Below are 14075 nucleotides of genomic sequence, written 5' to 3'. Positions count from 1 at the left end.
CTTTGTCTAGCTCCTTTCCTTTGACCTTACCGCCTTGGGTACAGCACACTAAACAGCTGTAAGGCCACTGAGGTTACTTCACAAGTTGGACACAAGAGAGAGCATGAGGGAAATAGCTGAAGGGAACTCCTCTCTATTAAAAATCATCTCTGAGGCCAACACACATACAATTCAGAAAAAGCAGAACATATTGTAAAAACAATTTGTATTTCATTACTTTCGGTTTTATTTTTCTCAAAAAATGTAAATGTACTTTTAAATTTACATTTCAGCTATTACACTGAAGAAGCAGACAGTTGTACCAAAATGTTAATGCTGCTCGAACACTTTGCTGAATAGCATTTTTTGATCTCCTGTTCTATGTGAAGGAAACCAAGAATTAACTGTCAGAGTAGTAGTAATAATAATGATTTGATTGATATACTGCCCTTTATCAAAAGATCTCAGGGCGATGTACATTAGAAACACATTCCAAAACATCAGTGATAATCATAACAACAGTCCTCTCCAGCCTGCAAACTTCTCCAACCAGATGCTGTCCAGACGTTTTGGACTACAACTCCCATCAGCCCCAGTCAGTGAAGGTTTTGCGCTCTCACATCAGTTTCAGCGTCATACAGCTGGCCAGGGCTGATGGGAATTGTAGTCCAAAATGTCTGGAAGGCACCAGGTTAGATTACAGTCTCTCCTGCCAAAGCTCATCTTGCCAGACTGCTGGATGTCAATTTGTCGGGGAGGCTGCAATGTGAGGATGCACTTGGCCCATGGCTCCTTGGCTCATAAGTGGCAGCAGATCCAATGCAAAAGGAAATCTTCATCTTTTACACTTGCAGAAATCTGCACAAATCACTTCTATGAAATGCCTGCTATGTTCCCTGTTGCAGCATTATGTACACAGTGCCTTCTTTTTAAATTATTATCTATAAATATTTTTATCATGTATACAAAAGAATAAAAATGTGAACTAAGAAATAAGTGGTGTCGCTCTCGCCAAATTAAATTTTAGGGCCAGAAAGAAATATGGCAGCAGGAACAACTTCAGCACTCACCCAGGCGTGCTGGCCCAATGAGGGCTGGACATGCTAACCTGAGACACCAGCAAGCCAAACTCTCATGGTGAGCTGTTTGCATGTGACAAGGCACATGTCAGGACACTCGCCCCAGGGGCATGTGATTTAACTGTGGCCACAGCCAGGCCTGTTTCACCTCTAAAAGATAAGTTTCTCTACATGCCGTACAAATATACACTACACCCAACATTTACAGTGTGTGATTTCTTGAAGTTTACAGCACAGGAAGCAGGCTGCCTAACTCTCCATGATATAGAAAACAATCACTCAAAATGCATTATTTTTCAGGCAGATGACCTTGCAATCCAGGAAAAGGCTGTGGAGCAAAGTACACCAGCAGCCACAATAAAAGGTTCTGCGTATATGGGAGGGACTGTGGGGCTACTGCATTGTCCTCTGTCGCTTGGCATCAAGGGGGGCCTAGATTTCCAGCAATTCATCTGAGGCCTTCACTTTCATTGCTGGATCTTTTGGCCAGCTCTTGGACAGGTTTAGCCTGTGTAGGAAAGAATGGCTTGAGGGAAGAGGAATCCTGAGATACTGGCAAGGGCCATGCCTCACTGTTTCCTGGAGCAGGAGCACCAGCTGAGTATTGCCAGGTATGTCGTCCAGGAGCTCCATGGAACTCAGATGCTGCACTCACCTGTCCTTGTTTGGCTCTGCTGGACTGCCATGGGCTTCAAGATCTTCTTAGCATCACTTGCATAGCAAGGAACATTGTATTTGGCACTGGAGGTCTTGATGATGGCACCTCTTTTCTGAGCATCTTGAATCAAAGCATTCCAATCTTCATTTTCCTACAATGGTTTTTATTTTATTTTAAGAAACAATAAATTATTAGGACAGGAGACTGGGCAGGTGCGGTAGTGACGGTTTATAAACAAGAGTTGGGAAAATTCATGGATTCGAAGTTAATCCTGCTGCCTCAAAGTAGAGGCTGTTGTAGCTTGCTCCCAGTTCTCTTTTCTTCGAAGGCAGGGACAGGAACCTGGTGACCAAATCAGTCCCCCCCCCCAGCATTCCCAGTCAGCCCACCACCCTTCAACTTGTCAATCCCACCTGCTCCCTCTAAGGAGATTCTTCTAACTTCTGTTGCACTGCAGGAGAGGGCGAGTGTGATTGTGTGGGTCTCTGGCTCCATCTGCTTTTGGAGTATGCCTCTCAACAGCATTCCACAAGGAAAAATGGAGGAGACCTTAGCTTGAAAAAGACTGGCTAAATTAATCTGAAATACTAAAGACCACTAATAATGGGTGTCAGTAGAAATTAGGACACAGAACTTCCTTTGGATTGCACTCACTGGTAAACAGTGGCTTCTGAACACACAACAGAGAATCCCTCCAATTCATTTGTACATAGGCTACAATTATCCTTCCCTCCTCACTGCAGCTATAGAACCACCAGTGACAGAGAAACAAGTATTGTTTAATGCAAGTCCACTAACAACTCTGCCACTTTACAGGAGCAACAGCAAACCGTCATCACCAGGACTTCCAAATGGAGAAATCTGGATTGGAGGCCCTCTAGTGGCAAAGCCATTGCAGTACAAGACTGACAAAAGTGACCATAATAAGACTGAGTGCATACGTATGTGAGTGATTGTGATTTCACACAGAAAAGTGGCAGGATGGGAAAGAGGGTGCTGAGGTCTCCCCCACTCCACTTACTTTTCTCCCGACAGGGCTCACTCCCAGTCCAAGAGCCTGACTGGGAGAAAAGTGTCAGGATAGAGAAGAGTCTGATGGCGCAGAAGCAACTGGCATGGTAGAGAACCCGATCCCTTTCTCTGCTTGAAATAAACCCTCCCCACCACACAGTTTGGCATTTTAAAACACTGAGACGAGTGGAGAACTTCTGTGGCCCTCTATATGCTGCTTAACTACATCTCCCACCATCCCTTGACCATTGGCTATGCTGACTGTGGCTGATGGGAGTTGTACAACATCTGTAGGGCTGTAGGATTCCCAGTCCCTGCCCTTACAGCCTCTCACGAACAACCTTGGTGGATCAGATCAAATGGTCCACCCCCTGAAGTGCTATGCTTGGTCTTGCATGAAAAATAGCAGTGGCGGGGAAGCTGTGTTGTTGGGTTCCAATTCCCACCAGCCCCAGCCAGCATAGCTAAAGGTCAGAAGACGGGAGTTGTAGTCCAGCAACACTGGGAGGCAGCAGAGCTTCCTTAGCTCTGGAATATAGTATTGCCAGTTTAAGCTCAATTGTGGAAAGACCTAAAGTAACCTAATAGTTTTATAATTTATGAAACCTGAGTTTCAGGTTCCTCTGGGCACCCACAAGCGACAGGGCCTTCTCAGTGGTGGCTCCCTCTTTGTGGAATGCCCTCCCTGGGGAGCTATGCCTTTCTCCCTCATCATTGCCTTTCAGGAGGCATTTGAAAACATGTTTGTTTAGCCAGGCACTTTTGGTGGTTGAAGAACACTGTTCCTAGCAATGCTGAGATCACTGGATGAGAGAAAGCCCCCCCCCCCCCCGATTTTTAATCGTAGCTGTTTTTAGAATGCTTTAACATTTATTCTGTGTGTGGCATGTTTACTACACTGGGCTCATTTGGGCAGAACATAAATTCAATAAATAAGCAAATGCTGCCCAATATTTTCCCTAACACTGCTGGTTCAAAATACATAATTACTTACGACACCTTTTGGCCAGCCTGATGCTTTCCAGATGTTTTGGACTACAACTCCCACTTGCCACAGCCAGCAGAGCCAACGTGTGCCCTCTTTTGCAAGTGTGGGCAGAGGGCCCAATCTATACAGGGTACTGTGCTCAGAAAATCCTGTGGGCACCCCTGAATCCTGTTATGCTCTCCTTCCAAACAACCCTTTGAAGTAGGCTTGATTTATAGCTTTTGGAGGTGATATGGGGAGTTTGTGTGTGTGTCTAAATCCAGGTGTCTTTGGGCCAAGCCCAGGACACCACCATTAACCCTCCACAAAGGTGTTTATTTCTTCTTCCACGTACCATGAGCGTTTGCAGGTGTCCAAGGATGAAGAGACTGTACTTGGCTCGGGTGATGGTGATATTCAATTGCTGCAGACTCTTCAGAAACCTAGTGTCAGGGAGAGGAAGACGGGAGAAGATTTAAGAACAGAAACCAGCACTTATAGAGAGCCTAAAGAGATCATTAGCAGCCTGTCGTCTGACAGCGAGTCAGAGGCGGGGGGGGGGGAGGAGGAGGAGCCTGGAACAAGTCATTCTGTACACAGAGGAAGTCAGGGGCGGGGTTTCCGCAGACTTGAATGCTGGGTAAAAATAAAGGGGGGGGGGAGCAGACGCGGCAACTGTGCCAAAGGGGTCAGACGTTAATTGAAACACTGGAGGTGTACTTTTGAACTTTGTCAATAAATCAAATAGATTGGAACTGGCCGTGAGCCCGGAGTTTTATCTATGCCGGCTTGACAGCATAAAGCCTCTGACACCTAGGGATGGGAAAAAACCCTGTATGTAAGGCTGGCTCAGGATGGGCAGCTATGTCCACAGTGCCCTACTAGCTACCACTGTGGGGTTCAACTAAATCCCTGTTTAAATTTCAAAGGCATTAAAAAAGTTTCAGGCATTCCCACCAAGGAGGAATAAATCTTAAAATCAGTCCATGCTCTGCTTTTGCAATTTCAGCTGCCCTCTACCCGCCACCATGTGGCTTCCAGGCGCAGACACCCCCACCACCATAAAAAAACACATGTGGAAAGGAAGTGGGCTGGTGGTGGAAAGCAGCTTCATTCCATGTCAGGACCTTCAGCTGCCTATCCAGCACAACCTGTTGGTGGAGTAATACTATTTGTTGTGATTCAGGTGACTTGAAAAACAGAAATGCATCATTAGCACAACAGTGAATTTTTTTCTCCTTCTAATCCCCCCCCCAACTTTTAAATAAAATAATAAAAAGAAGTCCAACCCTGCTTGCCTGATTTCAGCCCCTTGTGAGTTATCCCTGACCTGCTCTCGACTCCCACCTTGACACTTGAACAGCAGTTCTTCTGGGGTGCATCTAAAAGCACTGGACCCATCGAAGCCAGGAGCCCTCTGATAGGGGCTCCCCATTTTGTGACCCATCTAAAGCTACAGAAGAGGAGAGGCAAGAGGGTGTCTGCACTCTGCCCTCCATTCTGCCCCAAAGCCCAATGCTTCCTTCTGGCCTTGCCAACCCCTCAACTTCCCTGCACCTCCCAGATATATAGTTCAGTTGTAAGCTGACAAAGTGCCCCTCACCTTCAACACACACTGCACCTCCACTTACAATATGAACTTTTGGCTTCAAGATCTGGCTTTTATTGTGTGCTACCCTAGGCTGCCATTAGGTTCCTTCCAGGCAGCTTGACAGAAGGGCACATACACACAGTTTTTGGGTTGTGGGACAGGCAGGCACTTTCACATCCTGCTATTTTTTTCTGGAAGAGCCAGAAGAGTTGCTACCACTGGTTAGAGGCCCCCTCTTCTCCCCCCCCCAGCTAGACACAGTGGAAGCCCCCTCCCAGATTCGCCAACATAAGGAATTGTCAATTCATTGGGATAAGGGAGGTGAAATGAGGAAGCTAACACAGCCTTGGCCCTGCCAGAGTGCCACACTTTGGGAACTCCTCTCATAAGATCCCTTATGGGCATCACAGGTGGTCAAGAGTGGAGTACAAGACCACCATAGGGGCTCCAACACCCCTTGTTCCAACCTTGAATTGTGGACAGTGGCCCACATACTTGACCACCCCAAGGATCACATCTTAAGTGTCAGAATTGCCAAGTTGAGGCACCTCAGTTGTCACCTCGCACTATGACAGCAAAGTCTTACCCAACTGATCCTTGCATGCTGTTCACTCGAACACAGGACACAATGATACAGTCCTTCTCACGGCCCTGGAACCCATCCACAAGGTCAACTTCCCCGACTCTGTAGAGAAAAGGAATGTCGTATGGTGCCATCCTAAATACACTTCTCTCTTTACCACCACCACTCATCCCCAAAAGAGAGGTGAAACTGATTGAGAAGGAAACAAGCCACACTTTTATGAAGTTAAAGAAAACTCCACGCTTCTTGTCTGAAATAGAAAACTATGTAAACAGTGAGAGAGCAAGCGAGGGAGCACATGGTAGATTGGAGAGATTGCTTGAGTCAGTAGGTGGGCTGTTGTGCCTCACTTTTCTCATATGTAAAATGGGAATATAACCTGTATTTTACACACTGCTGTTGCAAGAACAAATGAGATGGGGGGGGGGGGTTGTGGGAATGTTAAGGATAGTAGGAAAGGATATATTGAATAAGTATTATCCTTCCTTCACTCATGCTAGTAAGTGATGTAGCAGAGCAGATTCCCCTCAATATACCTGGAAGCTAGCTTGCGGATTCGTTTGAAATACAAATTTTATTTATATCCCGCCCTCCCCAGCCAAAGCCGGGCTCAGGGCGGCTAACAACAATAAAATAATGCAACATTAGAAACCATTTCATTCTAAAATTAATTCAAATCAAGCCACTGGCAACCACTGGGCCAGGGCTCTGCGAAGATTGCCGAGGGAGGGAGTCAGGCTGTGCCCTGGCCAAAGGCCTGGTGGAACAGCTCTGTCTTGCAGGCCCTGCGGAAAGATGTCAAGTCCCGCAGGGCCCTAGTCTCTTGTGACAGAGCGTTCCACCAGATCGGAGCCACAGCTGAAAAAGCCCTGGCTCTAGTTGAGGCCAGCCTAACCTCTCTGTGGCCCGGGACCTCCAAGATGTTTTTGTTTGAAGACCGTAAGTTCCTCTGTGGGACATACCAGGAGAGACGGTCCCGTAGGTATGAGGGTCCTAGGCCGTATAGGGCTTTAAAGCTTAAAGCCAGCACCTTAAACCTGATCCTGTACTCCACCGGGAGCCAGTGCAGCTGGTATAGCACCGGGTGAATGTGATCTTGCAGCGAGGACCCTGTAAGGAGTCTCGCCGCGGCATTCTGCACCCACTGGAGTTTCTGGGTCAGTCTCAAGGGCAGCCCCACGTAAAGTGAGTTACAATAATCCAGTCTGGAGGTGACCGTCGCGTGGATCACAGTGGCTAGGTCAGGGAGAGAGAGGTAAGGAGCCAACTGCTTAGCTTGGTGGAGATGAAAAAATGCCGCCTTTGTTATAGCTGCAATCTGCACCTCCATGGAAAGGGAGGTGTCGGACTTCCGGGGACAGCGCCAGTGGCTAATGGCAGGAGCTCCTCTAAGCGGAGGAACTAGCTCCGTGAAAACTGGGTCGCCCACCACGGCGAAGGTGGGGACCCGTTAGAAATCTCAGGTGGAGGAAGCCTGGGAATGTGGGGGTTCGGCAGGGCACCTGGAGCGCCCCCTACTCGCGGGGAATCCTTTTTAAGGGCTCCGGAGCGAAGTGGGGTGAGAGGCGCGGTGCTGTGAACTGAATGCTACTTTCATGGAGTGAAGCCACACAGCCATTGCCGGGGAGCGCTGACCTTTTTCCTGTGGACATTTGGATCTAAAGTAACTACCTGTGAGTAAAGTGAAGAAATTGGACTTTAAACAAGCTGAATTTGGCCACGAACGGGGGAGGCGTAAAACAGGAAGTCCGCCTTCCTTTTTTTGTAAATAGTGGGAAGCAAGGAGTTTTAAACTAAAGCCTGAGAGACTGCTTTTGACATCTAAATCTTCAGTATAAAAATAGCGAACCCCCCTTGGTTGCAGGGGAAAAGGGGGGGGGGGATTTTTGGACATTATTTGCCTGCAGAAAAAGAGGGTAAAAGTTAACTTTTCACCGCTCGGAACCTGGGAGCGGCAGCCATTAAAATAGCTGCATTGTGGAGCTCCGCATTGTCTGCGAATAGACCATTTGACTGTCAGTGAGTGAAACTTTGTTGCAATTATTTTCTCTTGGCTTAAAAGTTTCAACTATGTTTCTGAACTAAAGTTTGATATTAAATATACTGGCATAACTTGTTAGAGTAACTTTAAAGAGAAAAACAAAAAGAAAAGGATACTTTGGACTAATATAAGATAAACAAAAATTGCTTCCCTCTAGAGGAGGTTTTTGACACTGTCATAAGGAGTGGAATTTTTCCAGTTTTAAAGATAAAACTCTGGGACTGTATCTGACCTTGAGAAGCTTTGAGTGTTATGGCAGATGGAAAGGAAAAAATAGACTCATTACAGGAAAAGACAACTAGATCCGGCAGTGTTGGAATGAATCACGTCGGGGTCACCAAATGTTGGAATGAAACCACGACAGACGAGTAGCAGGTGTCATGAGAGAGGCTGTCTTTTATTGAATATTACAAACATTGCCACAGGTGTGCTTGTGGCTGATTGGTTGATACAAACACAAAGCAACTTGTTGCTGATTGGTTAACATAAGTACAAGGTGGGAATTACATGTGAACATTAATCACCGATAGATTAAAGGCTGGGAAACGAAGCTGGAACTAGACAGGCATGAAACCTCCTAATTAAATTATAACTGAAGATTGATATAGCATGATTAAAACAATTACTAATGATTGATCATAACATGAAAGAATATAATAAGTGAAGTCCGTAGATGTGGTCAGCTGTGCATTAAGTACAGGTCATAGTGTTTTTCATGAACTTAAGATGAACTGAGCAGTCTAGGGAAATGAGGGAATGTCTTGGTATTTAGAACAGGTTGTACAGTGTGTGCAGAAGCAGAGAAAAGCTTATAAGCGAGACTTCCCAGAATGCAAGAGAAAAGAAGCAAGAACTTCCCATAATACCACAGTTATGTGGAGAAGCAGAATTTCCCTTCACGGCAGGACCTTTCGGAGAGCTTCTACATCTGGCCCACCTGCTCCCTCTGCAGCTGTGTCAATGTATACCAAATCAAAAGGAGGAATGCCATCGGAAGAGGATTGGGCTCTTGTTTTAAGCAAAATTAACAATTCTTTGGAACAAATGAATAAAAAAATGGACCAAAATTCACAAAAATTGGACCAAAATACACAAAGTATAAAAAGCTTGGAACAAAAAGTTAATTCTAACACAGAAGCTATAGAGACACTAGTTAAGGAATCTAACTCAACTAGACAGACTGCAGAGGAAGCTAAGGAAAATATTGTTACTGTTGAAGCGGAAGTAGCACAATTGGAAATAGAGGTCCCAGATGTGTGGAAACAAGTACATGATCAGAAGCAGATAGAATCATAGAATCATAGAATCATAGAATCATAGAATCATAGAATCATAGAGTTGGAATAGACCACAAGGGCCATCGAGTCCAACCCCCTGCCAAGCAGGAAACACCATCAGAGCACTCCTGACATATGGTTGTCAAGCCTCTGCTTAAAGACCTCCAAAGAAGGAGACTCCACCACACTCCTTGGCAGCAAATTCCACTGTCGAACAGCTCTTACTGTCAGGAAGTTCTTCCTAATGTTTAGGTGGAATCTTCTTTCTTGTAGTTTGGATCCATTGCTCCGTGTCCGCTTCTCTGGAGCAGCAGAAAACAACCTTTCTCCCTCCTCTATGTGACATCCTTTTATATATTTGAACATGGCTATCATATCACCCCTTAACCTCCTCTTCTCCAGGATAAACATGCCCAGCTCCCTTAGCCGTTCCTCATAAGGCATCGTTTCCAGGCCTTTGACCATTTTGGTTGCCCTCCTCTGGACACGTTCCAGTTTGTCAGTGTCCTTCTTGAATTGTGGTGCCCAGAACTGGACACAGTACTCCAGGTGTGGTCTGACCAGAGCAGAATACAGTGACACTATTACTTCCCTTGATCTAGATGCTATACTCCTATTGATGCAGCCCAGAATTGCATTGGCGTTTTTAGCTGCCGCGTCACACTGTTGGCTCATGTCAAGTTTGTGGTCAACCAAGACTCCTAGATCCTTTTCACATGTACTGCTCTCAAGCCAGGTGTCACCCATCTTGTATTTGTGCCTCTCATTTTTTTTGCCCAAGTGCAATACTTTACATTTCTCCCTGTTAAAATTCATCTTGTTTGTTTTTGCCCAGTTCTCTAATCTGTCAAGGTCGTTTTGAAGTGTGATCCTGTCCTCTGGGGTGTTAGCCACCCCTCCCAGTTTGGTGTCATCTGCAAATTTGATCAGGATGCCCTTGAGTCCATCATCCAAGTCATTGATAAAGATGTTGAATAAGACCGGGCCCAAGACAGAACCCTGTGGCACCCCACTAGTCACTCTTCTCCAGGATGAAGAGGAACCATTGATGAGCACCCTTTGGGTTCGGTCAGTCAGCCAGTTACAAATCCACTGAGTGGTAGCATAGTCAAGACCGCATTTTACCAGCTTCTTTACAAGAATATCATGGGGCACCTTGTCAAATGCCTTGGTGAAATCAAGGTAGGCTACATCCACTGCGTTCCCTTCATCTACCAGGCTTGTAATTCTGTCCAAAAACGAGATCAGGTTAGTCTGACAGGACTTATTTTTCAGAAATCCATGCTGACTATTGGTGATCACAGCATTCCTTTCTAGGTGCTCACAGACTGTTTGCTTAATGATCTGCTCCAGAATCTTCCCTGGTATTGATGTCAGACTGACTGGGCGGTAATTATTTGGGTCCTCTCTTTTCCCCTTTTTGAAAATAGGGACAACATTTGCCCTCCTCCAGTCTGCCGGGACTTCGCCTGTTCTCCAGGAATTCTCAAAGATGACTGCCAGTGGTTCTGAGATCACATCTGCCAGTTCTTTTAATACTCTTGGATGCAGTTCATCTGGCCCTGGAGACTTGAATACATCTAAACTAGCCAAATATTCTTGCACTATCTCCTTAGTTATTCTGGGCTGTGTTTGCTTTGCTGAATCATTTGCTCCAAATTCTTCAGGTCGGGCATTGTTTTGTTTATCGGAGAAGACTGAGGCAAAGAAGGCATTGAGGAGTTCAGCCCTTTCTGTGTCCCCTGTTTGCATTTCACCATCTTCTCCTCTGAGTGACCCCACTGCTTCTTTGTTCTTCCTTTTGCTACGAACATACCCATAAAAGCCTTTTTTGTTGCTTTTAACCTCTCTAGCAAGCCTGAGTTCATTCTGTGCTTTAGCTTTTCTGACTTTGTGTCTACACGTGCTGGCTATTTGTTTGAATTCCTCTTTGGTGGTTTCCCCCCTTTCCATTTTTTGTACACATCCTTTTTTAATCTTAATTCAGTTATAAGTTCTTTAGATAGCCACCCTGGCTTCTTTAGGCACCTTCCATGTTTCCGTCTCATTGGTATTGCCTGACGTTGTGCTTTTACTATCTCCCTCTTAACAAACTCCCAGCCATCATGAACTCCCTTTCCTTTTAGTATTGCTGTCCATGGGATCTCACCCAGCACTTCCTAAGTTTTATGAAGTCGGCTTTCTTAAAGTCAAGAAATTGAGTCCTAGATGCTTTCTATGTTTGAGCTCAAGGAGAAACAGACAAATTTGAGAATTCGGGGAGTACCTGAACTAGAGAAAGACTCCTTGATAGACTTTCTTACAGAGGAATTTGCAGCCTTTCACCATTTAAGATTGTTGAACCCCCTTCGGAAGCAGGAGAAGTGGGGGAATTTTTTTTTTTTTTTGGACTGCTTAAACCTGCAGAACTGAGTGTAAAGCAAAGTAACTTTCCACCGTCTTGATTCTGGAGCGGGGTGTCAGGACTGACTTTTTTTTTAAAAAAAAAGATATTTATTGAGTTTTCACAAATTATAAAATACAAACAAACACACACAAAGACAAACAAGTATAATTTCAAGTCCTTATTCTCCTAAACCTTACTTCGCCGACCTCCTCATACCTCCCCTTTCTGCATTCCAATCTCAAATATTTAGTTCAGCAAATCCTCACCCTTAATTTAATCTAATTGTAATCCTTTCTTTTCTTTTAACCTAATCTTTACAGCTGTAATCCGCTTACTTCTATAGCCGCAACATTTTAACACTCATTAATTTTACAATGTCTCTTAAGATAGATCTTAAATTTCTTCCAATCTTCTTCCGCCGTCTCTTTTCCCTGATCTCGGATTCTGCCAGTCATTTCAGCCAGTCCCATGTAGTCTATCACCTTCATCTGCCATTCTTCCAGAGTGGGTAGATCTTGTGTCTTCCAATACTTTGCGATGAGTATTCTTGCTGCTGTTGTAGCATACATAAAAAAAGTTCTGTCTTTCTTTGGCACCAATTGGCCGACAATGCCCAAGAGAAAGGCTTCTGGTTTCTTAAGGAAAGTACATTTAAGTACCTTTTTCATTTCATTATATATCATTTCCCAGAAAGCCTTAATCTTTGGGCACGTCCACCAAAGGTGATAGAAAGTACCTTCAGTTTCTTTACATTTCCAACATTTATTATCAGACAAATGGTAAATTTTTACAAGCTTGACTGGAGTCATGTACCACCTATACATCATTTTCATAATATTTTCCTTTAAGGCATTACATGCCGTAAATTTCATACCGGTGGTCCACAACTGTTCCCAGTCAGCAAACATGATGTTATGACCAATATCTTGTGCCCACTTTATCATAGCTGATTTCACTGTTTCATCTTGTGTATTCCATTTCAACAGCAAGTTGTACATTCTTGACAAGTTCTTAGTATTGGGTTCTAACAGTTCTGTTTCAAATTTTGATTTCTCCACCTGGAAGCCAATTTTCCTGTCCTGTTTGTAAACCTCCATTATTTGATAATAACGGAGCCAGTCTCGCACTTTAACTTTTAATTTCTCAAAACTCTGTAATTTCAATTTATCTCCTTCCTGTTCCAAAATTTCCCAATATTTCGGCCATTTGGCCTCCATATTGAGTTTTTTCACAGCCTTTGCCTCCATTGGCGACAACCACCTTGGGGTTTTATTTTCCAACAAATCTTTATATTTAATCCAAACATTATATAATGCTTTCCTAACAATATGATTTTTAAATGCTTTATGTGCTTTAACCTTGTCATACCATAGATATGCATGCCATCCAAATACGTTGTTAAAACCTTCCAAATCCAAAATGTCTGTGTTCTCAAGAAGTAGCCAATCTTTTAGCCAGCAAAAGGCTGCTGATTCATAGTAAAGTTTAAAGTCCGGCAGGGCAAATCCCCCTCTTTCCTTTACATCAGTTAAAATCTTGAACTTTATTCTGGGTTTCTTGCCCTGCCAGACAAACTTCGAAATATCTTTCTGCCACCTCTTAAAACAATCCATCTTGTCAGGACTGACTTTTTTTTGAAGCTCATTGACCAGAGACAAACGTTTTTGACAGATAGCTAAAAGAAGAGAAACATAGTGATCCCATTGTTCCCTTTCACATTTTAAAGGAACAAATATTGACAAAATAACTGAAAAAGGAAACTTTGTCGTTAGATCTGCCTTTAAAAGAAAAGAACAAATAGAAGTTTTTCCCCTAGAGGGAGCCTGTGAAACTGTAACCAATTCTGAATAGGGGAGCTTGCAGCTGCTACAGATTACGATCGTGGGAATAGACTTCTGACCTTGCAGGACAATGTATTCAGAAGCTCTGTTGTGTGCTCTCTGTAAAACAAGTGCCCTATTGGAACAGCTACATGAGAAGACGGACTTGATGACTGATGCGATCAGAAATTTTGAACAGGCAGTGGGAAATTATATGGAGCCCACCCAGGAATCAAATCAGGAGTGTGCCCTGACAGAACAGATGAGGGAAGAGGAAGTTGCTGAATCTTGGGCGCCAGAGATGGAGGGAGCTGCGGCCCAGCAGGAACATGAGTTTTTGGATTTGACAAATGAGCTTGGAAAAAGCCAGATTTGGAAAGATAAAGTTTGGCTTGGCTTGGAAATGGGGGGTTGGATAGACCCCCCTATGCAGGGATGTTTGGACTTTTCAAGTCTGGTAATGGGCCGTGAGATGTTTGGGGTTGTGGGGGCTCTTAATTTTGAAGGGACTTTGAAACAGGTTCTTAAATACCACATGGAGTTCAGTGTGGACTATGGAAAAAGGGCTGATTTGTCGAGAAGGGTCAAAAACATTGTTAAGCTGGAGTTCCCACGAGTGAAAGGCGCAGGAGACAAAGGAAAATATAGCTATAAATATGAAGAAGAGCCGCGGAAGGGACATG

At 44.4% G+C, this 14075-nt stretch overlaps 1 protein-coding gene across 1 annotated transcript in view; it reads right to left on the bottom strand.

Annotated features, from left to right (window-relative positions):
• Positions 1-202: 202 nt before the first annotated feature.
• LOC308578183 (putative helicase senataxin) overlaps positions 203-14075 on the bottom strand; it is a 299741-nt gene continuing 285868 nt past the window's right edge. The window contains exons 24-27 of the mRNA XM_081178438.1: positions 5872-5970; positions 4050-4137; positions 1714-1867; positions 203-1551 (exon numbers count right to left, since the gene is read on the bottom strand). Coding sequence (XP_081034564.1) covers positions 1526-1551; positions 1714-1867; positions 4050-4137; positions 5872-5970 — 367 coding nt within the window. The 3' untranslated portion in view covers positions 203-1525. The remainder of the gene's footprint in view (positions 1552-1713; positions 1868-4049; positions 4138-5871; positions 5971-14075) is intronic.

The sequence above is a fragment of the Podarcis bocagei genome (assembly GCF_964188305.1).
Source record: "Podarcis bocagei genome assembly, chromosome: W".
NCBI lineage: Eukaryota > Metazoa > Chordata > Lepidosauria > Squamata > Lacertidae > Podarcis > Podarcis bocagei.
The sequence above is the reverse complement of the archived record's forward strand: the minus strand, read 5'-3'. Positions and strand labels throughout refer to the sequence as shown.